General features: G+C 39.4%; 1 protein-coding gene across 5 annotated transcripts; it reads left to right on the plus strand.

The window, feature by feature from the left end:
• The first annotated feature begins 643 nt into the window (after positions 1-643).
• YTHDC1 (YTH N6-methyladenosine RNA binding protein C1) lies at positions 644-22,274 on the plus strand. 5 transcript variants are annotated; one of them, XM_074589309.1, is made up of 19 exons: positions 685-775; positions 2,379-2,513; positions 3,725-3,801; positions 4,723-4,824; positions 5,442-5,770; positions 5,899-6,253; positions 7,519-7,608; positions 8,107-8,160; positions 8,767-8,861; positions 10,810-10,918; positions 11,017-11,134; positions 12,348-12,432; positions 14,354-14,520; positions 17,058-17,140; positions 18,591-18,627; positions 18,720-18,759; positions 18,864-18,926; positions 20,444-20,578; positions 21,277-22,274. In XM_074589309.1, exons 5-19 carry the CDS (start codon positions 5,465-5,467, stop codon positions 21,499-21,501), a joined length of 1,962 nt encoding a protein of 653 aa, XP_074445410.1. In that variant the 5' UTR covers positions 685-775; positions 2,379-2,513; positions 3,725-3,801; positions 4,723-4,824; positions 5,442-5,464; the 3' UTR covers positions 21,502-22,274. The 5 variants fall into 5 exon arrangements, with proteins under 5 accessions (XP_074445408.1, XP_074445409.1, XP_074445406.1 ...); XM_074589305.1 differs by lacking the exon at positions 3,725-3,801 and having other exon boundaries at positions 660-775; XM_074589307.1 differs by lacking the exons at positions 2,379-2,513; positions 3,725-3,801 and having other exon boundaries at positions 644-775.
• The last annotated feature ends 1,973 nt before the right edge of the window (positions 22,275-24,247 follow it).

Consider the following 24,247-nt stretch of genomic DNA (forward strand, 5'->3'; position numbering starts at 1 on the left):
GAACGGTAGGGGTTAGAAGGGACCTTTGGAGATCACCTAGTCCAATACCCCTGCCAAAGCAGGTTCACCTATAGCAGGATGGACAGGAACACATCCAGGCAGGTTTTGATTATCTCCAGAGAAGGAGACTCCACCACCTCTCTGGGCACCCTGTTCCAGTGCTCTGTTTCCCTCAAAGTAAAGAAGTTTTTCCTCACGTTAAGACAGAATTTCCTGTGTTCCAGTTTGTGCCCTCTACCCTTTGTCCGGGTGCCACTGAATCTGGCCCCATCCTCTTGACACCTACCCTTTAGATATTGGCCAGCACTGATGAGATCAATGAGCATAAACAGGAGCAAGAAAAAAAAAAATTGCTTAGGGGAAAAAAACCCAAACAACCAGCCAAAGGAAACCGGGGGAGCAGCAATACCTAACACGGGGGAAGACCACGATTACTAAGACCCACAGCAAGAGCCCCAACGCCTCACACAGCCGTCACAACAGCACAGGAGCACCAAAAGACACAGGCTTCCCCTCAGCATCCCTCTCCCCCTCCCTCCAGCTCTTCAAAAATGGCGGCCGCCCCCCACAGCGCCCGGCAGCGCGCGCGCGCCCTCGCCCCGCCCCCGCCCCGCGCGTGCGCCGCCCGCGGCGCCGGGTGACGCGCGGCGCGTAAACAAAGCGGTGCACCCTGGGAAGAGGGAATCGTTACGTACAGGAAGAGGGAGCCTCCATCTTAGGCGCTCGACGCGTCGCGGCGGCGGCGGGATGGCGGCTGATAGCCGGGAGGAAAAAGGTACCCGGCGGTAAGGGTGGGGGCGATTGCTAGGCCTCGGGGAGGGGGGATGCCCCCTCCCCCCCCGGGGGATTCCCCTTCCCCAAGGCATCCCCCCTCCCCGAGGCCTAGCTTGGTTGCTGGTGCTGGGCCTTCACTCTGGGAGACGTCTGTGAGGAGAGCGGAGGGGCCGGGGGGCCCTTTTGGAGCATAATTTCCGTCGTCTTTAGACGCGGCGTGTGGGGCCATCCTCCCTGTTGTGCGCTGGAGGTGGTGGGAGCCATCGTCCCCTAGTGCGGTGCCCTCTCGGTAGTGGTCTCAGGGCAAGGTGACTTCAGCAGCGGGGACAGGAAGAAGTTCGTGGGCCGTAACTTTAGCATTATTGGTAGCCAGGTAGTGCTGGTGATCTTGCCGCAGAAAACATCTGCTTTTCTTTATTTCTGCTTGGATCTTTAGCCGTGATTTTTGCAGGATTTTCTGCTGTGGGATGTAGTTACTTTAGTACGCAGAAGCTGATTGTTGGAATATTATTTTGATGATTTTTTTTTTTTTTTGCTTGTCTTTTTGCAGCCAGTTATGCTTTCTGGGCACTGTGGGTAAATAAGTTTGAATTAAGGGAATTGAACATTTCCAGCATAATGTATGTTCACAACTCATATAACTGCATGTGACTGTATGCAGAAGATGAAGTGATCTGCATGTTGTCTATGAGGTTATATGAGTCAGTCCTTCTAAAATAGTTCATTTAAGAAATAAAAACAAAGTTTAAATGTAGAAGACTGCTGTTTGGTGGTTAGTGCAGATAATAGCAGCGTTATAAAAAAGGTAAGGGATCACTCTGGTGTTGTGCTTTGTTTTACCTTGTTTTGGATTTCTATGGAATACATTTTATGACAAGTTTTTTGCAGGATAGATGTCCATAAAATGTCTTTTGTCAGACTGCTGGTTTGCTGTCTCTAACATTTATTGTGAAATTAGATCACATGGAAAATTCCCACTAAATTTTGTTAGAAGCTATAAGCAAAATTATTTCTGGTGCTTGATTCTTGATGGTATTATTGTAAGACTGGTGGGATAGGGTACGACCAGCTTGTGTTGAAACAGGTGTTAGCTGCCACCATCGATGAGCAGTGACATTGAAATGCTTACTGTTGTCATCTATAAATTTCTGCTCATATAATCATTTATCCAGATGGACTTGAATTTTTTTATTCTCTGGGGTTTTTGTGTTTGGGTTTTTTTTTTTAAATCACTGACAGTGGTCAAGTTGTGAGTAGCAGATAATGGTTTTTTATGTTTTGTATTTTAATTTGGTTATATTTTTCTGTCCTATGGAAGGGATGATTCTGACTGAATAGTAAGTGTTAGTGCATGTTTGTAACTGAACTTATTTCTGCTGTAAACGCGACGTTATTTTTATGGTCCTTTTGGAAGAAAAATGCTGTTTCACTGCTTAAAAAAAGTGGAAATAAATCTTGCGCACCCTTTTAGTTTGAAATTGCCTGGTCTTATCTCTTCTGTTTGCCAAATCAGATTTTTGCTTGGACCCTTCCTTGAATAGATCTAATGCTCACGGCCAGCAGAGGAAAAATGGCCTCCCCAGGTTACTTTCCTGCTGTTTCAGGTGAGTTAAATTTGTTCATGGAAGGATCCAACACACCCCAGAGCCAACAAAAGATGAGTTGCAGGAGAGCCCAGTTGCGAGTGCCTGTAATGAAAAGGACTCATATGGATCTTCCCCCTTCAGCAATGATGAACTGTAAGAAATCTGTCCTGTACTGTTTTTCTGTTTCTTTTTTTTTTGTTCTTTTCCTGATCGTTATCTTGATCTGTCTGAGATAATTTAGCTCATCAGGTTGAACACCAGGGGTGACAGTTCACTGAGTGGAATCATCTTGTGGAGGTCAGTTGAGCAGTATACCTGATGCAAGTGAGAGATGAGAACTGTATATTCATATTGCCCTTTTTGCATCACCAGGCTGCTAAATAAGTTTGGAAATTTATTTTTAAATAAAGTAGATAGATGTATCCACATAAGGGGGTGGGGAGAGAGCTCATCCTGCTCCTGTCTTTTGCATACTTGCTTAAGGTTTCAGCCATAAACCAGGCCCACCTAACCTCAAGGGAATTATCAGGACTATGTGTCAGATTTGCTTATGCCATTAGATTTTCTTTATCTTCTTATTTATTTCCGAACCAGACAATATATCAGTCTTTTAGCACCTCTGAATGCTACTGCAATAGCTATGCTAACTGTAGTTTACTCAAGTATGCTGTTGCCTCACCAAAAGGGAAACAAAGCCGAGGTTCATTATGTGTGATATGTTTAATATTCTAATCCTAGTGCAACTCCTTTTCATCAGTTTCCAGTAAAAAATTCTTGTGCTCTGAACTTGCCTAGTCTTCCGTGGGGAAGCAGAATGCAAGCCAGGAAATTGCAGACCGTTTAACAGTTGCACAACCATGAATCTGACTCTCATCAGTAACAGTAAGAATATTTTCTGGGATATATAGGTGCCTACAAATACAAAGAGCTGATCCCAAGAGAATTATGATGCAGCCTTGTGTTACATTTAAATGCCCTCTAACCATGAACTGCCAGGGAAAGGCTTGATTCACCTCTCTCTGCACTGCTTCCTTTGCATCAGCTACAGCATTTGTGCAGTTCAGGGACCGCTTCTGCATTTCCCTACCACAGAAAATGTGGAGAAATGCCAGCAGGAAAGCTAGCACACATGCTGACTTCAGATTCAGTAATATATACTAAAGATATAATACTAACTTTTTTTCTGGTGTGGATTGTGTCTTTTTTTAATATCAAGCTGTAAAACTTCTCTTGTGATGCAGCTCAAGATTTTGAGATAGACAAGTTGCCAAACTCTGGAGGACTTTGCTGCCTTATCCCAGTCTCACCCAGGAGAGGAGGCCTTACCTGCTGCTTTATAACATTGTACAATGTGTCTTCTACAGATACTGTCAACTAGCTGAATCCTTGGAGTTTGTTCTGTTTTGCTTTTCCTCAACACAGAACACAGAATCAATCATAGGTAATATAAAGGGGAAAGAGCTAAGGATTCCACAGTTTAGGAGAAGAATACGAGAGTCCAAAATTAGCACCTTTTCTATTATTTTTCTCTTTGCGTGCTTAGGCTTATTTCGCTCTTATTTTTAAAGTGCTTGCAATACAGTTCTGCTGTCGTAAAGCAGGTGAATCCTTCTACTAGAATCACCATATATCCCCTTTGGTTTCAGGCAGAGTGAAACAGAGTTGCAAACAGTGGCAAATTTTAAAAGTATTGTGACAGAGTGTGGTCATTTACTGCTTCTGGCATGAATGTTTAGACTTTTGCCCTTTTAATCAAGGTGAATTAGTTGTAGCATTTTTTTTCAGAGCAGCTCAGAATTAATTATGCAGCAAATAAGTACTACTTTTCCCTTTATCAGTGGGATGACCTAACTTTATGTTCTTGTTGCTAACTTGCCCTATTGTATATTTTCTACTTGTAGGTGAACCACAAAATTCTCCCTCCTAACACAGAAACAACAACAAAAATAGCAGGGCAGGAGGGGAGAGAACTTCAGGTGCAAATTCTTCAGGATTTTGAGGAGAGAGATCTCTCCTCTTACAGCACTCAGACTACCTCCCAGTCTCCTTTTACTCAAATTTTTTGCAAGCTTTTTTGTTAAGCTTTCATTTGTAGGTCAGCTTTCCTGCAAAGCTTGTGTGACATGAGGAGCCAACTTGGACCTTATTCAGGGACCTAAATGCATCCTGTGACGTATTTTAATTCTTTTATTGGCTTTGTTTAATCCTTCCAACTGAAATTGTGGAAATAAATCAAGAAGACGTTAATTTTTGCCTTGTGGCAGATCCGTAACCTTAAAGGAAATGTTCGGATTTGTAAATACTAGTTCTACTGTGGTTTACGTATCTAGACTTTTTATAGTTGTTTTTTGTTTGTTTTCAGATGGTGAACTGAACGTTCTGGATGACATTTTGACTGATGCTCCTGACCAAGATGATGAGTTGTATAACCCTGACAGCGAGCAAGATAAAAGTGAGAAAAAGGGTAGGTGGCTTTGGTAGTGGACGCCCTGCAGCAACATAAATGGTAAAACCTGTCTTTCTTATTAGGGTTAAGGTCTTTGAAGTAGCAGCTCTTATAACCGATTCAAAGAGTGGAAGAGTTCCAAAAGTCTTTATTTCATGGAGATCTGCTTTTTCTCCGGACCTTCCAGGCAAACAGTTAACTAGGTTTCCTTTTGTCTCAAAAGCAGTTGCTGAGTCTGGCTTGTGAATTCATTTGCTGTTAGAAAATGACTGTTCTTTTTGGTTGTTGAAGTAAAATGGAAATGGAGCAAGAGGGTCACAAAGTCTCGTTCCAGCTCAGTTCTTGATTTGGCTTCAGGCCAGTCCGATAAGCATTTAATGTAGCATTTCCATATACAAAATTCAGAAAACACCTACCGAAGCCTAAAGGATTGCTCTTTTAAAGTAAAATACATGCTAGAGCATGAGCTGTTCCTAACAAGTAGTTTTGAGTGTTGTTGCAAAGCCTACAACTGGGAGATGCTGCCTATGACTGCAAGAGGGGAGTTGCCCAAAGTAGAGAAAGTAGGCACCTCTGCACAGTTTTTGGTTTGATATAAAAAATAACATTGAACTTGATATCTCTTTCTATTTAAGGATCAAAAAGAAAAACTGACAGGATGGAAAACATTGAAAGCAAGAGACAAAAACCTTCTGTGCATTCATCGAGGCAAATGATGCCAAAGCCTCCTAGCTCATCAGTTAGCAATAACAAGAGAATAGTGAGTACGAAAGGAAAACCAATATCAGAATACAAGAATGAGGAGTATCAGAGGTCTGATAGAAACAAGCGCCCAGATGGTGATCGAAAGACGCGCATATCAAGCAGTTCCAGGGAACCTTATAAAGGACAACCAGAAAAAACTTGCATGAGGAAGAGGGATATTGACAGAAGGGCTAAGTCTTCTACACCAGATGGTTCAGAGGTATTAAATATTCTTGCTGCCTTATAAATCAGTTATACGAGACCTTTATAAGGCACATTCTCTTAGGACTGTGTGCGCATCCTGACAATGTTATATGACTGCTGATTCACTTTTTCTTTAAACATCAGAGAATCAGGCATGAAGTGGATAGAAGACCAAGCAGATCCAGCCATTCTTCTAAAGAAGAGGTGAACTCTGAAGAATATTGTTCAGATCACGAGACTGGCAGTAGTGGTTCCTCTGAACAAGGCAATACAGAGAATGAAGAGGAAGGAATGGAAGAAGAGGAAGATGATGAAGGGGAGGAGGACGAAGAGGTGGAAGAAGATGGAGAGGAGGATGAAGAAGAGTATGAACAGGATGAGAGAGATCAGAAGGAAGGAAATGACTATGACACACGAAGTGAAGCCAGCGATTCTGAGTCTGAATCCGCCTCTTTCACAGATGGGTCAGTCAGATCTGGCACTGGTTCAGATGCATCAGGTAGGTAGCATCTAGCATGCTAATCTGAAATATCTTGCCATTGAAAGTTTGGCTGCTTTTAAAAATATTCAATTCCTGACTATGTCAAAAGTAAGCCTTAGTACCACAAGTCAGTAAGATATTAATAGGCAAGGAAAAAGTGTACAGGAAGGTGGCAGGATTACCATGCTGAGGATTCATAGAGTTCTTGATTGCTTTGGCCTTGCTGTTCGATGGTTTGAAACATTAGAATTAATATTTTCTTAGCTATCTAGTGGCTTAGTTTCCCATATGATTTGTTTTAAGTTGGTGTTGAGCTGTTATGTATTCATCAGATGAGTGACCAGGTAGACTGATGTAGTAAAAGCATGGTCTCCCCAGGGAAGGATAGTTGAATAGTGGCTGCCTTCAGCATAGGAAATCTAAACCAAAGTTGAAATGATTACCTATTAGGATGAACTTAGAAAGGGAGAAATGTTTTAAGCAGAAACTAGGGAAGAATGCTTCACAGTTGTCTATTATAACTGGTCCTAGCTTACAGATGTGACGTGTTAATAACGTAAATGCTTCTGGTTTTGGCTGTGCAGTTGTTTGGGTGTCTTTTTTGTGGTGTGGTTGATGGGTTTTTGGGTGTTTTTTTAAGAAAGCAGGTTGCAATCCTGTTAAGATTTCTTTTGTGTATCTTCCTTGTCTGAAGTCTCCATAGGTGTCATCCTGCTTAACGTAATGCCTTTTTTGGCTCAGCCCTGCTGTTTGGAATTGGAGGACAGAAAAGTGTAACCTAAAGACAAGTGAAGTTGTAATAACTGTTCTAAAAAGCTCCATAGTGTAACATAACACTAATGTGTTATGTAATGTTCTACTTTTAAGAGTGGAAATATTTGCCTATGTACCACAGTGTTTTGTTTTCATACCTCTTGCCATTTTGTTGAGCTGTGAATAAATAAGCCCATATCACTGTCACAACACAATTTGTGCTATGTGTTGCAAATGTGGCTGCAGGCTGGACAGAAGAGCTAAACCACCCTTACTAAAACACCTAGGAGATAAATTCTGTCTCTAAACTTTGCATAGAACTCCTAAATTTGTGGCATTTGTCTTCCTTTTGTGAATGAAAAGCTTCTTTTGTGCAGGATAGTTTTGGGGCAGCAACCACAATTTTCATGTGCAAGCCAAATGCTAACTTCACTATTACAGATGTTTTTCTGTCTTAGTACTTGTTATCTCAATTTTATCTGCCACTTGGTGTTTAAAATATTGCTTTTATTTGTTATGGGTTTTTTTAGATGAGAAAAAGAAGGAGAGGAAGAGAGCTAGAGGTATCTCTCCAATTGTTTTTGACAGAAGTGGAAGTTCTGCATCAGAATCATACGCAGGTATTTTTGCTTTTACTGCTTGTCATCCTGACTTGCATCAAATCTTAATGTATAATCTAAAATAAATGTAACTGGCTGTAGAGATTTATGGGGTATGTAGCTTTGTAAAATTTGTTATTGACTTCTGGCATGTTGTGTGTGGATACCTTTGGGGGGAAGTAGGCTTTCTTGTTACTTTAATGCTATTCTGTTGCTTAAGTGGAATTTTCACTTTTTTTTTTTTTTAAACTTGGAAGATGATGATTCAGTGACTAGTTTTCTGAGTAGGAAATTGTTCAAATACTATTTTAAAAAAAAAATATCCAAACCAAACAATCCAAAACCAAAAAAAATGAAACAAAACACTCGTGCACATCGAATAGTATTTTTTGTGTGTGTGGGTGCGCGCCAGAAAGCGTAATTTGTCATGAATGAAAATTGTATGGGACAAGGCTGTAGAAATTGTATATTATCTCTATTAAGGCTCAATCTGAACAAATGTACTTTGGCTAAACACAGGTTCAGAAAAGAAGCATGAGAAATTATCATCTTCCGTTCGTGCTGTCCAAAAAGGTATCATTTAAATTTGAATTTTTAATGCATGCCCCATAGCAAGCCATTGTCTCTGTTCATTAAATTACCTGTAAATAGTGATGTTCCGATATAAATCAGTTTGAGTGCATAATTGTTCTGAGCATAACAAGTGAATCTTGAGCTACTTTTGCATGTGTTGAGAGCGATATGCAAAAAATCAGTTGCTTTGCTCCTTGCAGAGGCAGTTAAAGAAAAATTGAAGTGCTTACATCTGAAAAAAAGAACATTTCAGCATTCTCTGTTGGACGACTTGTGCTGATATGAATGTTACCCAAGATTTATGCAAAAATTCTTAAGCAAGGAAATAAGTCCTGTATATCGGAACATCACTGAATCATGCTGATTTTATTTTATTTTTTCTTTACCTGAATATCTAAGTTTTAGTTTTAATTTGGTTTCCCCTGGCATTTTGTGCTCTACAGCTTAGACTTCAAGTTGGGTGGTTGACTGTGATAATCTATAGGTAGGAACTGGGTGGGATGTAGTATATTTTGAAGGAAACAAGCAACTATCTACACTCAAAGCAACATTTTTGACAGTTGTAAATATTTACAGTTCAGCTTATTTGACATTTTGTTTTTTCAGACCAAACAAGTAAACTTAAATACATTCTCCAAGATGCAAGATTCTTTCTCATCAAGAGTAATAACCATGAAAACGTATCACTTGCTAAAGCAAAGGTATGTTGAATTTTCTTCGAACTGATCATTTTATTTTCAGATACACCCACCTTACTATGGAAAAGCATATAGATAGATGCATTCTTTTCTCCATCAGTCAGATCTTGGTAGAGGCAAGGATGAAAGTTACTGCTCTTTGATTCTTCAAGGGTATCTGTTCTTCTTCCACTGTAACCTAGAAAAGTTTCTAGACCATCAGTCATTTATCTGGATAAGAGTTGTGTTTAAAAGGAGGCCTCAAGGTCCATTTGATAATGCCCTAAGCCAACCTCCATTGGGAATGTTGTGATGACATTTCCTCCCTTTCATCAGCACCTGTGTTCATTTTGCTGTACTGCAAGGAGGTTCAGAAGGTTGTTTTGACTTTCATCTAATGCTATAAAAGTAATTTTTTTTCAGTTGATTCAGGGATCTAAAGCCTTACCGCAGCAATGTATGCCTGGCAATGCTGGTGTAAGGGAGTTCTTTGGAAAGGATTCCAGTGCACTGGACTTGAACTGCTGAGGAATGGCAGTAGGCTGTTCTGGTGGTTTTGTGTTTGCATGTGTTACTTGGAAGAGCTTGTAGAGAAAGTAATTGATTTGCTGTTACACAATATACACAGAGTACATGATTCTATTAATGAAGATTTTCTAAAATAGAATAGCATTAAAATGATTAAATGAATCTTAAAATTCCTGGACAGCCTTCCCACCAGCTCTGAGTCTGATCTGTGCAGCGAACACTGTTCTGACTGGTGTTTGCTTTAGCTCTCTAGGGGAGTATAACCTCTCTGTGCCTCATCCACAGTTGGGGCTGCAACAGTATCCTTGTTCCTAAAGTTTGTGGAGTGGATGCTTTGTCTCTCAGTGTATAGGCATCAGTGCTTCGCCAGTGCACTTTGAAACTGGCTTTTGCAGTGCAGTTGCAGTAAGTTGTTCTAGTTCACAGCAGGGCTTCACCAGCAGCCTAAAGCAAAATACGTCTGCCTGAAAGCTAGTAAAGAAACCCCAAATAGTTCTCTGGTGAGTACTATTATAGTCAGGCAAGCACTAATCTCTGCATAGAGTAGAGTATGAGAACATGTCTTCAATGAAAAAAGCAAGAGGGAGGAACAATTTCTTCAGTAGATCCTAGAGCATATTCTGAGGCTGAAGTTTGAACATATTAAACCAGTATAAACTTCTCCTCTGAGTTTGCCCAGAGGATGAATATGGGGGCTGATCTTGCTGAAAAGTAATACAGCAAACTGGTATTCTGTAGCTCAGCTCAGCTGTTACCATAAAACAGATTAGGTTTTATTGTGTTTGGCTACACAATGGCTGGTGAAAAGGAAAAGGTAGGAATTAGTAGGTGGGGATGTGGGAGGCTGAACAAACTGTTTTGAGTTGTCGTGCCATTTTAAAATGTTGGTCTGGGGTCTTCATGTTTCTGGCCTTTCACTAAAAGAGTTTTAAAGTCTGCAAGCTGTTGTCAACAAATCTGTCAAACTAAAAAGGTTACTGAAGTCTATCTGCCCAGCTTTCAGGATATGTTTGCTGCTGGGTTGTCTTAATTTTTGTCTATTATATAAACATGAACTCACAAAGTCACATAAAACATACATTAAAAATACGAAAGGCAAAGGTTTTCATATATCTGTCCATCATTACAATTAAAAATGAAACCTTAGAGGTGATATAAATGCATCTGCAGTGTTTAAAAGAAGATTGGAAACCCAGTATTTTAGAAGGTTCGTCATGGGGCAGGCTAAAAATATTTTCTGAAGGAACTGAATTTAGCAATACCTTTCTCTTTCCATTATCTTCTATCCCAGAACACTAGTTTGGTCTTGTTTTCCTCACCTGCACTATATACAACATGTAATAGTATACTATATATAACAGTATATGTACTATATACTGTTAGCTGGGTCACTTGAGATGAACTCTTATATTTTGGTGGTGGGGTCGGTGTTGTTTTGTTTTAGGGAGTATGGTCGACGCTTCCAGTGAATGAAAAGAAGCTTAATGCTGCATTTAGATCAGCGAGGAGTGTTATTTTGATCTTTTCTGTAAGAGAGAGTGGCAAATTCCAAGGTAAGGGAAAGTGAGCTGTTACCAAGGTAAATGGAAGTGAGTTTTATATGGAATAGCTTTCCTGTTGTCTTTGTTACAATTAATGTGAAATTCTTCAGGATTTGCAAGGCTGTCTTCAGAGTCCCATCACGGAGGGTCACCTATACACTGGGTGCTGCCTGCAGGAATGAATGCAAAAATGTTGGGAGGTGTCTTTAAAATTGACTGGATTTGCAGGTAAATAATTGTTCATTTATGTTACTGTTTAGTAACAAGGCATTATAACACCATTTCTATGTATTTCTCACTCAAGTGCTGACAGCATCCTTTTGAAGACTATTCAACCAGAGATCTGTTCTTCAATCTTCCCAAATCCACACCTCCATGTTACTGAGCTTGGGAGTCCGAGTCAGTACCTGACATGCATTATAGAATTATTTTTTTTAATGTTGACAATTAATTAATTTAGAGATTTTTTTAACACTTGGTTGTGTTTCTTCACTGATCTCTTGCGCTGAAACTAGAAAACTGTATTCTGAAATCTTAGAGTAAAAACAACTGTTCACTTGAATAGAGAGCTGTGGATAAAAGGGGAAAAAAGTCCTGTAAGGACAGATCTGTCTTCATCTGACATCTTGGACTGAACAAAGAAAATGCTACTGCTCTGATATAACCTATGAAATAATACAGGTATCTTGCATAATGTATAGGTGGTGAGCAGTATTTTCATTGATTTAACTGAGTATGTCTTACAGAAAAGTTTTTAAACCTCTCAAGAAAAAGATCTGTATCAGTCCTGTGAGATACGTTGCATGGTTGTATAAGCACTTTGGGCTGCCAGAAAGACTAAATACAGGGAAGGTGAGACTTCAAATGGAAGAAAAATCTAGGTTGGAAAGGTCCTCTGGAAGTTACTGACTCTCACCTCCAGCTCAAAGCAGTTCTAACTTCATAGTTAGGTCAGATGCTCAGGGATTTATTTTGGTAAGAAATGGCCTCAAGGTATTTAAAAGGTGGGTAGATATGGTGCTGAGGGATGTGGTTTAATGGTGGTTTTGGCAATGTTAGGTTAATGGTTGGACTCGATGATCTTAAAGGTCCCTTCCAACCTAGGCTATTTTTTTGAGCTACCACCTCAACATAGAGACTGGTCGGCGTATTCAGATGGTGGGATAATAAGCAAGCATGATCTTGATATTGTACAAAGACCAAAAAAAATTTTTTAATAAGGTAGGCTGTCATAGTATGGACTATGCTAGTTAATATTGTAGTAAGTCAGAGTGAAATTTTCAGTTACTAATGCTTAATATGTACTAATACATTCATTCAGACCTGACAGTGCAAAATGTAACAGGATTATTTTGTATGTAATGTCCTGCTGTATGTATTGTTAAATTTCTTTTACAAAAAACGGAGGCAAAACTGTAAATGATGCCACTTGCATATTTAGGCGTGAATTGCCATTCACTAAGTCTGCTCACCTGACCAATCCTTGGAATGAACATAAGCCAGTAAAGATTGGACGTGATGGACAGGTTTGTTAATTTATTTATCTTTTCTATAACCCATGTCTTCTAGTTCTTGCTTTCAGCTTTGTATGTACAGAAGATTGTAATCTTTTTAGATCAGCTGTTACTTGCAGTAGAGTACTGTGACAAAGGCATTTGGCTTATTTCTAATATTGTTGTGGAAGAAAGAAAGAGAAAACAATACAGTACCGATTCTGTTGTCATCTTTGTGATAAACAATGTTTGTTGCTTCAAAACTATTGATATTTTGGATTTGAAATGTAACATCCCTTGCACTGTATGGTGTGCAAACCCATATAGCATCAGTTTTTTTTAAGAACAAGTTCTGGTGTTTCCAGCTGTGTTCTATGTTGCATTTTCTTATATACTGTATTGTTTAGGGCATAGACTCTACCATTATAAAGTATATGCTAAGTAAACTTTAAGTGGGGTGGCTCTTTGTCTTGTCAGACATACCAGAGTGCAGGTACATTGCTGGTGTCATCAAGTAACCTAGCCTTGACTAAAATAACAGGGTCTGCTTTCTTAAGACAAGATGGGAGTTGCATAATCCCCATACTGTATGGAAATTATAGAGTGTGCATTGTTTTGCCCATAGACATGTTCACTTTGTTGGGTAGCACAAGTAAAGCAATATTTTTAATCTTGTTTTTAATTTAGTGTGAACTTCTTAAAAAAAAAAAAAAAAAAATTCAGTTAATTTCGTTTCTGTTAAATGGTCAAGGAAACAAATTTTTTTCACGTTTTGTCCACTTCACTATAGAATTGCAATCCAGACGTGAGTTTCATCTTTTTTTATAAAAGTGCTGTACTGCTGGGTACTGGGCAAGCGTTGTCTGATGCTTGCTCTTCCTGCGTTTCAACTTTGGTTATTTTATGAAGTGGTTGTTCTCTATCCATTTACATTTTGTGTAACCCTGAGTGGATCTCTCTTCTGAGGATATGTATGCTGAGCTGCTTGTATTTACAGCATCCTTTGGGAAGGCGTTCTACAGGCTTCCTAGGCACCGGCTTGAAGAAGCACTTTTTTTGGATTGTTTTGCTCCTGGCTCCTGCTAGCTTCATTTGATGGCCCCAAGTTCTTGTACTGGAAGAGGGATTCAACAAGTTGATCTCTGTCCCTCTCCTGCAAACAGCTTGTGGTGTTGGACACTCCCATTGTATCCATCTTGTCCCCCATACACTACGATTTCCTCTTTTATTCTAGGCTAGAGAGACCTGACCTGCTCAGCCATTGCATGTAGGAATTGTTGCACTCATTCAGTTATCCTTGGTGCCCTGCTTTGAAGCTTTTCCATTTCTACTGTCCCCCTATTTTTTGAGACAAAGGGGCCAGAACTGCACGCAGTATTTAAAGTGTGGATGGAACATGGACTTTCAGTGTGATATAATGACCTTTCTCATTCTGTGTTCCTTTCCTAATAATCTTGAACACACGACTTGTTTGTTTTGATTGCTGTCAAGCATTGAGCTGGTATTTTCATGGACCTGTCTTTCATACACTGAAGAACTCACTTTTGAGTGGTAATAGTCAACTTCGTCAGGCCATGGCTTTGTATGTGAAGCTGGGGTGGATTTTTTTCCTACGTATGTCACTTTTCTTTCTGTAATAGGTGATCATTTTCTTTGTGATGAAAAACAGTCCTCTGATTTTGTAGCAAAACAGTGATGTGGCCTGTATGTCTCATGGGAAGATATGATTGCCCCAAGTATTGGACTATTTTATGAAAAGTCTAAGTAGTGCCTAAAGAGTGAAAGGTAATGTAAGTGAATTTTGCTCTGTCTCTAGTGATACTGAAATCTCTTCAAAGTGTCTTTCTTTTTTTTTTTTTTTTTTTTTTTTTTTTAATGTATGTTGTCAGTGTATTTGGGGAGAGTTTCATTTCTTCAGTTTATAAACCACTACTGAACTTCTAACTAATTCTAGGAAATAGAGCCGGAATGTGGAACCCAACTTTGTCTTCTCTTCCCTCCTGATGAAAGTATTGACTTGTATCAAGTCATTCATAAAATGAGGCACAAGAGAAGAATGCACTCACAACCCCGATCAAGAGGACGCCCATCCCGTCGAGACCCTGTTCGGGACGTGGGAAGGTTAGAAACGTTCTTTGGACTGATAATAGGCACATGTATCAGAATAACGTGATGGAGGAATATGATTCGTCAAAGCTTTTCCTGCGATAAAGAAGAGAGAAAATCCTCAAATCAAGCTGCATGGACAAGTTTGTGGCTTCATTGAGGATTTCACATGGTTCCCCGGTCTGTCATTTTTCAAGAGGAAAATGGGGGTCTTTGCTTTTGCAGAAAAAAAGCTCTTAAAGTGCTCTAGTTTAGACTAGATCATTTATTGAGATAATACAACATGTAATGCTAGCTGTAGGTGAGCTTGGCTTGATTATGAGCAGGCTAGATGGAGAGAAGGAAATATTTATATGCCAAAAATGTGTTAATATCTTGTAAAAGCCTTTTCTTTCAGGTGTGTCTCTGGATAAGCCTTATCAAATATGGGACTTTTATAAGGATCACTTAGAATTTTTCAGAAGATGCCGCCTCATTTTGAGGATAAAATATTTTAAGTTATTTTGATATTCAAGAGGAGCATTATTGGGACTGTTTCAAATTGTGTCACCGTGATGTGTTAACCCCATTGCCAAATATTCTCTAACATGTAACCACTGAATTCACACATCTTGCTGAGCTTCTGAAAACAGTAGGTTCTTTCCAAAAGGGATCAAGTGGCCCTTGGAGACCCGGCAACAAACCAAAAAGAATGGCTGTTGCTGTGTCTGTATATACAACCTTTCCAGATGCTGGCAGTACCTGTGGACTTTAAAGTATTTTTAGAGGATCGACATGGTTATTGATCACTGCTATATGAACTTAACATCATTTTCCAGAAAAAAAGGGGGTATAACTTGTTACAGAATTGGAGAAGTCTTTGCAAAGAACTGATATTAGCCCTTCTGCCAAACACCTTTTCCCTGTGTAGCCACTTTGCATACAGACTGATGTATGGTTTGGGCTGAAACCTTTGGTTAAGTTTCCTCTTTGTGGAAACATCCTGTGGTAGGTACAGATACCCAACAAGAGTCCCCATTTCCTTGAGCTTAAAAAAAGGACACTGTCACGAGTAGGTAGGAGGAAACCTGGCAGCGCCCCCCTATTTTTGGCTTTAAAGGACTGAACACCAAGATGGCTTTTGAAGTTAAGCTAAGAGGTTTCCAGTGCAATAAAGTATATACAAGTGAAGGTTTTGCAATGGACTGCAAACTATACATATAACACCATCACACCTTCTCAAGCCTGCCAGGGCCTCCATTTATGTGTGTGGCTTACAGCTTAAAGTCAGTAGTTGGACTACTATATGAACTGTTTCTATCATATTTTATACCGGTCGTAAATGCACTCTCAAAACTACAAGAAAGCGGTATGTTTATTCTTTACACCAGCTTTTATTTTCCTTGATCTGATTTTGCTGTAGATGAAACTGCTTTGGTTTTTGGGCTTTTTGCTCATAGTAAAGAATCTGCTTTCATTTTAAAAAACTTAGTAACTGGGTATGGTGGGCTTTAAAGACTGAAGTCGGGAAGGGGGAGGAGAAATGACTCTATAAAACTAAAAGCGACATGAGCTTGTTACTCAACAAGCAAGTTGCACAGTAATTAAGCGATTTAAGAAAGTGTTAATTTCATATCTTGTCATAGGGAATTTTATTGCTGGGAGTGGGGTGGGGGCGAAGGGAATGGGTTTGTAGCTGCTTTCTGTTTAGAAACACTGTTGTGTTAGCATTGGAGTGTCCCATTAATGTTTATGTACCTCAATGGAGCAAAATTAGCAGACAGTTTTCAGTTCTTTATTAAACATAACAGCAACTGGAATGTAACTGTTTTATAAACAAACTTCCTCCCTCAGAGTGAAGTTCTTAAAGATAACACCTCTTCCATAAAAGAGCTCTTGGTATAGAAAGGAGCCCCAATTGTTTTTAATTATTAGGAAGCTTAAGCATTCTTAAACGTTCTGTAAAAGGCACCAGTGCATTGCTGGTAAATTGTTTAGAACAGAAATTGTTAGAAATAATGTAACTGGCCTACCCAGTTGGAAGAGCTACAGTGAAAGAAGCAATTTCATAAAGCATGCACAGTTTTATTTATAAATGTTACGGAAATAGACCTTTTATGGAGTTCTTTACCCCTGAGCTAGCACATGCAGCAATGTCCATGCCTTCTGACTGTGATGATATATTTTGATATCTATTTTCACTGTATTTAGTTCTGTAAATTCTTTTGTTATCCAATAGGTTGTTTCAAAATGTAATGCGGGAAGTATAATGTTAAAGCCTAAGTCTCGGTTTGGTTTAGACAAATTTGTTACCCTTTGGTACGAACGTACGGTTGAGTAGAGTTCCTTCCTTAATTACCAAAGCTCCTGTAGCCAGAAAGTAACAATGAAGGGTATTTAATCAGATTGTTGTTCCTGATTATTTGAGTTCAAATTTAAAGCTGTAGAACGTTTTGAAGCAGATGGAATGATTAATTTGAGATCTGGGCAGCTCAAGGTATTCCTGTGAGGTATTCTGCTGTGACGAATGCTCCAAGCCACTTTGTTTAATCTTTGATATCTAATTTGTGTAGGCGTCGACCAGAAGATTATGATATTCATAACAGCAGAAAGAAACCAAGGATTGACTATCCCCCTGAGTTTCACCAAAGACCAGGTTAATATCTTACTATGAAGATTTGTGTGCACCAGTTCACAAGTGTTTTCTCTTTTAGTGTATCCTCATTTAATTCAAAAGTAAAATATTGATATGACTAAGATATAAAAACGGGACCTGTCCGAAGTGCTGACTCCTGGTTTAACCCACCTCTCACAGAAGTCGGTGACGCTGTTTCACTCGTTCGAGAGAGAGCTGAGTTGATCTAGGCTGAGCGCTTCTAAGACCCTCAGAATTGTGTACATTGCTGTGAATGACCCTTTCAAGCGCTTTGTTAATACGGGTAGTTGAAGTACCTGACAGGCACAAGAATTGGTCTGACCTACTTGTCAATGCACTAATCATCAAATTAAAAGGTTTTTCTGAAATTTCCAATGGGGAAATTCAGCAGAGATTGCCTGGCTAGCAGCCTGTGTTTAGAAAGGATCGTAGATGTTCAATTATGTTTTCAGAGAGAAATGTTTTACAAGCTTGACATGAGGAATAGAGAGGAAAGTTTACCTGTGTTTTACAGAGGGTCTAATGATGAGTTTGAGACCAGGAATTTTGTTGTGCTCCAGAAAGAAATGTTTGCAGTGGCAATATTGCATATTTCTTTTCTTCAGAAAGCAATTATTAAGAAATTGTCACTTTTAATCTACCGAATCTTGCTCCGCTGCTGTTAAAATACATATTCCATTATTTCAGTAGTAGATTTCTAAATCTTTCTTAAGAATGTGCCTTCATCTGTTCAGCTTGACTGCAAAGTCTGTCCTTTGATGCAGAAAGAGTGGTGTTTCTGCTCCCTGGCTTTCCAAGACCATTGTTTAGAGTACAGAAGAAAATTTTTTAAAATAGTGAAGCTTGGAAGCATTATTTTATCATATAAGCATGCCTGTTGGTTTGCACGATTTTACTGAGCTCTTTAAAGTTTATTTCCTTGGATTTACTGAAGCTGCAACAATTCTTTGTCCTGTGGGGCTTTTCCAGATGTTTTTTAGGTTATTTTCAAATTTCTGTGTAACATTGTATCCAAAACCTATTAGGAAATAAGCCTTAAGGGTTTCCCAGATGAACACGTTCTAGGGAATATGTGACTAATAAGTAGTAACAGCTGTGTGCTGACTGTCTCGGGATAGTACTGTTCAAGCTTGTGGGCATTCCCAATTTGTTTGACTAAAATTCAAGCCTTTATTTGCACAGATACCCCCTTGCACATTTGTTTGTACTGCGTGCAAGTTCCTATGCGTATATCTGTATTATTTTTTTACTACTGCATTATATTATATTTCTGTACTGTCTGCAAGAAGTTGTAAGTTTTTTGAGAGCTATTTCGAAAGCAAGGGTAATGGCAGCTAGACACAACTTCATAGCTGGCACAGAATGAAAGGACAGTTTCTAATGAGTGTACTTTTTGAGACTGTTACCATGCAATAGTAAATCGAATTAATACTGCTTGATGTTCGAACAGGGTATATAAAGGATCCCAGATATCCTGAAGTAGACAGGTAAGGTGTGTTCATGTTATTAATTTTATGCCCTCGTAACTTGTCTGTATGGATAAATTGGATTTAGTTCTACAAATTTTTATTCCCAACAGACGATTTTCAGGAGTTCGACGAGATGTATTTTTAAATGGGGTAAGTTGGTGCATGCAGACTTTTGGGCAACTTCTTATATTCAGCTTTCACCACTTCCAAAGAACACTCATCACAAATGTTGATATTACTGTCTTTCATTTTAGTCCTACAATGATTACGTGAGAGAATTCCACAACATGGGACCACCACCACCATGGCAAGGAATGGTTTGTGTCTTGTTGAATTCAGTTTTTCTCTGTAGAATATGGCTTTTTTGTTCCCCTCTAGAGGACCCTAGCATATTTGGTGTGCGTGCAACTCTTCCCTTTTCCTAAAACATACCTTTGCTATAACTGTAAAATTTTTAGGGGGAAAATTATTTATAACAAGTATTTTGTAATTTATTTCTCTCTTGGCAATAGTCCAGCATTCTAGTAAGCAGTATGGCAGCAGGAGTCTGGCTTGGTTTGAACCTACAAGAAACTGAAAGCTCTGAGGAAATAGCAGAACCCTCCTTTAGCCTACACAAAAGGGTGTGATGAAATTTTGTATTTCGCTAAATATTTGTAGCGATTGGCTGTCTCTCAAACAGCAAATGCATCAAATGGGTGGACTTGCTGCAGAGACTCATGGAATGGGCTGGCATGCTCTAGTGTTGCGCATTGGCTTGCTTTTGGCTATGGCAGCAAAGCATACAGGAAAATAGCAGGATGTACTGGACACTGTAATCAAAATAACTCTTACTGTATTGCAGCCTCCACTGAAATGCACTTTTTTCCCAGTCAGATAACCCCATGTATGAGTACAAGTATCTATGGGTACATACATGGAAATTAACTGATAGTTCAATTGTACAGCTGTGATTTTTGCCATCATGTCAGGAGGAATAGTCATAAATAGAATAAAATAGAATAGTTATAAACTAGTTATTTTGCTTATATTTAGTAATTCTGGCCCTGAGGGTCCTGATTTTGGATAACTTGTCTCTGGTTGAATGAGCAAAAGGCAATGCCAGATGTAGAGATGCTACTATAGCCTCTCATTTTTCTCACCTGAAATACAGCTCTGGTTTGTTGTAAATGAAGGAAGTGAGCAAAGTTGTCAGGCTGTGGCCTCCAGAATCTCCCGCTTTTTTCTACCCCTCTTCCCCGTTCTGCATGCTGTCCAAGTAGTCATCCTAAAATCCAGCACTTCCACCTACTTCCTTTGTGACAGCAATGCAAGCAAAGATGCTTCAGTAATATGGGAAAGAAAGGAAAAAAAATTATCTGCTAACCTTTTGTTAAATAATTTGTCTTGCAAAGTAAGTTCATTTAAAATAGGAATATATTCATAAGGAATGGCACTAAAAAGACTTATTTCTGTAAGACCTCCCTGGTTTGGACAAAATTCACATTCTGTATGTATAGATTTAAAAAAAAAAAAAAAGCCGCTGCCACCATGTTTAAGTAGCAGAAGTTTTATGTACAGTATCACTTTGAGGCAGACACAGAAAAAAGGCATGTTTGGGGTTTGAGGAGGGTGTTGGCCAAACTTCTGAAGAAACAGTGGTAGAGAAGTAGTAAAGTATGCCGACAATGAAAAATAGTTTGCCATTCGGTTAGGAGGCTGTGATTGGATTTATTTAGATGTCATGTTTTCTATCTGAATGAAAGTAACCTCTGCTCTTAATTCCCAGGACTCAGCCTTGTATGCATTCCTTTGTTTTGAAACACTCAACAAACTTACTGTAACTTTCTTGTAGCCACCGTATCCAGGTATGGAGCAGCCTCCACACCACCCTTACTATCAGCACCATGCACCTCCACCTCAAGCTCACCCGCCATACTCAGGACATCATCCTGTACCACACGAAGCAAGATACAGAGACAAACGAGTAGTAAGTGTCCACAGAGACAGAGGGGGACACGAGTCTGCAGGCCAGATTAGGAACATGAGGAATTTGGGTTACGGATCTAGCCTAGCCTGAGATTTGTTGACTTTGATAAACTGCATTTTTAAGAGCTGTATTAGTTTTCTTTGGAAAGATCAGTTATTTAGATGGACTAAAGACTTCCAACATCTTTGAAAAGCCTCTCTCTCCCAGGTGATGCAGAAGTGCAAAATTCTCACAACATGCTCTTAAAACTGAGGTGTGTGCTTAAAAATGGCGTCCAGCTGTCTAGCTCTGAACTTTCAAAGCTGAAGCCCAGTTTGAATAAGGACATGCCTGTAACATTGCTTGTGCTCATGTACAACAAATTATCAGCAGAAAAGTTTGTGGTTTATGATTTTTTACAGGCACATCAAAAAATGGCAAGTTGTTAAATAATTTCTGTTAGCTGGCTTTGAAGGCTGCTTCAAGCTGGTATGTGGCATTTGAACCCCAGCTTCTGCAGAGTGGAAGCACAGATGTGGTGCTGCCCTGAAGATGAAAGAAGAAACTTGTGCTTATGGATGCTGGACATAATGTCTTTTTTTCGTTGTGTTTTTTAAATACTGGGCTTTCCCAAGAGTTATGGCCAATCGTATGGGTAAGGGGAGGAAGGGGATTTTAGTCTGGGAATGGAAATAAACAGAGCTGTCCTTTCATCACAGCACGACTACGACATGAGAGTAGACGACTTTCTTCGCCGCACACAAGCAGTTGTCAGCGGTCGGAGAAGCAGACCTCGGGAGAGGGACCGAGAGCGGGAACGGGACCGTCCTAGAGATAATAGAAGAGACAGAGAACGTGACAGAGGCCGTGATCGGGAAAGGGAGAGAGAGAGGATTTGTGACCGGGACAGAGACAGAGGTGAAAGAGGTAGATACCGAAGATAATCTATCTGGAACCAGTGCTCACTTGAAACAAAAAAAGCTTGTATTTTTTTGTGTGTTTACAAGTAGTACATTTTATTTTCAACTGTCTACTTAAAGTTCGTTGTGTAGAAGGATTTATAATGACCCTCTCTATTCCAAGCATGCAGTGAACTCTGAACTGGAAAAACTGAAATCGGCCAAAAATAAAATAGCAAAGCTCACACTCAACTTGGCGTTTCTATTGGAACAGAATGGGAAACAGCTAAGAATGTAGATATTCTCAATAAGTGTTCATCTACTTAGTGACTTCATTCTAGGTTTTTGAATACTGATGGATAACTGCCATATTTTTTTTTGCTTTGATGTTTTCTTCCTGTAGTTTCACATGGTTCAATGGGAGAATGCTGCTATCAATGCAAATATTGAAGTATGATTTTTTTTTTTTTTGATGGTATGGCAATGTTGTAGCAGCCTTTTTTTTTTCCTCCCTCTCCTTTCCTCCCGACCCTGTTTTTTAACCCTATCTGTAAAGTCAAGTGTTTCTTCAGTCTTCAGTAATGAAAGCAATATTAAGAAGACACTATTGATATCTAATTTTTAACCTTTTTTAAAAATCTTCCCGTGTTCAGTAACATTTTGGTCAATTCTCTTGTCTAGTCTCCTTCCAAAATGTACACATTGCTTGGAATGTTCACAACCTGCGTGTGTGGAACCAGAAAATATTGCTGTATTCTACATTGCTACCATTTTTTTATAAAAATAAATTGGTAACTATTGAAATGATTAAAACTCCAGATCGGGTTTCTTGGTCTTCTGAGCTTGCCAGCTTTGATAGATTCTGGCAGTTCTAGGAAATTATTTGTGTTCAAAAATAGTTTAAAGTTTCTTGTGATAGATGAAATTGATGCAAAGCCTGAATTTAGGAAAAGGACTGCTGAAATAAAAGGTAATGGCTTTTCTCTTTCCACAGTGAAGTAGTCAACTTACCGCTCCTGGAGCTAATCAGACTTATTAAGGCCCTACCTCTTCAACTTAATCAAATGATCTTTGATCTATTGATAGGCTGTCCTCAGCCATAATCATACCTGTTTCCCGGGAGTGTGTTAGTCCTGCAAGATCCAGACTCTCCCCATGTCGTCTTTGTAGAGATTACTGCATCAATTGTTATTTCTATTAAATAAGAAAAAATTGAATCTAAATGCCAGTGGTAAAACTGTGAAAAAAGACAAGTAAAACTTGTAGTGGAAGTTGTTAATTTTCTCCGGCAACTTCCTAGTTCTCAAAACTTGTATGAGTGCCTCAGTGGACTTCTTCATAACCTTTCTTCAGTGTCTTCTATGTAACAAAGCCAGATTGTGGCATGTGCTGTAAAGACCACCAACTCACCAGTGCCGAGTGCTGTAGCTGTTTTTATGAACTGCAATATAGGATTGGCCACGGTGTGGCAGTTGTGGAAACGCATGATTTTTAGATCAGACAATAATTTGGGCTCTGTATATTTCAGTCTACAAAGCTATAGTAAACATCTACACGTGCTAAGCAAAATGTTTTACTTCCTGCAAGCATGTTGGGATTTTTTTAAACACTACAAGAAGTTGAACGTATGTTTGCATTCCTCAAAACAGTTTACCATGCACTGAGCAGTATGCCTATTAGCAGTAGGATTAGATCAGCCTGTCAAATTTGGTACACATACTGGGTCTAATTGGAGAAATGCATCATAGACCACCTTCATTCTTTGTTACCTTTCTCTGCTTTATGTACAGATTCTAGAAAGAAGAGGGGGTTTTGGTTGGTTTTCTTTTTTACTTTTTAAATTCAATACTAGGTAAGCCAGACTTCTCTGAGTAAGTTAGGAAAAAAAGCAACTCCTTAAAGTGACTGCAGAGCACTTTCTCTGTCCAACTTTTCCCAGCTGTCTTGTTTCCTGTGTCTTTTGTTAGCCCTGTCTGACCAGTGTCTATGCAGTATGCTAGGAGGCTTACTGGCCTTCTGGCAGACCAACTTGACATCTCAGCAAACCTTCTGCTTGCAGAAGCTGGATGATGGGGACTGCTAGTGATCAAGCTTCATGGAGCTGTGGCTAGGGAACGAGTTCTACAAATGGTTACAGCAAAACCTTTCACATCTGGGGCCTGAATGTCGTGCTGTTCCACTTTCTGTTCACCGTGTATATTTCCATATGCATATGCCTGCATAGGATCCCATCATGACCACAGAAACAGTGTACCAAAAGTTACCGTGAGAACCACTAGTCTTGTTCTAACCCTCTGTAGTTTGGAAGCAACTTACTTGAGCTTTTGTAAATGTTGTAGTATGAAGAGATTTAAGCAGATGTTGAAACTCTTGACAATGCTAATAAAAAAGTTAATGTAGGGTAGGGAATTTTATTATGTAAACGAATATATTTTCTCAGCCTGTTCTGTTTGAAAACAATTCTGCAGCATCCAAGATACAGCAAATATCAGTTAAAATTATGGCAGGTTTTTTCTTGAGTAAGCTGGCACAGCAGTGGAATTACCTTACCTAGAGCATGAGGTCTGAACTGGCATTTTATTAGGCTTTCATCAGTAAATGCACCTGGAACAGTTTCAGGAGTGCTGCATTTACTACCCTTCTTATCTGAGCCAAGAACAGCATTATTTCCCCTCACAACTTTCAGGCAAGGCAAGTGACTATTGCATTGATCTCACATGTAATAGTACTTTGCAAGTTCCATCTCTAGAGGTTTTTTTGCGTTTACTAGTTAGCATGGCTCAGAGGCATT

The sequence above is a fragment of the Larus michahellis genome, chromosome 5 (genome assembly GCF_964199755.1).
Source record: "Larus michahellis chromosome 5, bLarMic1.1, whole genome shotgun sequence".
NCBI classification, from domain to species: Eukaryota; Metazoa; Chordata; class Aves; order Charadriiformes; family Laridae; genus Larus; species Larus michahellis.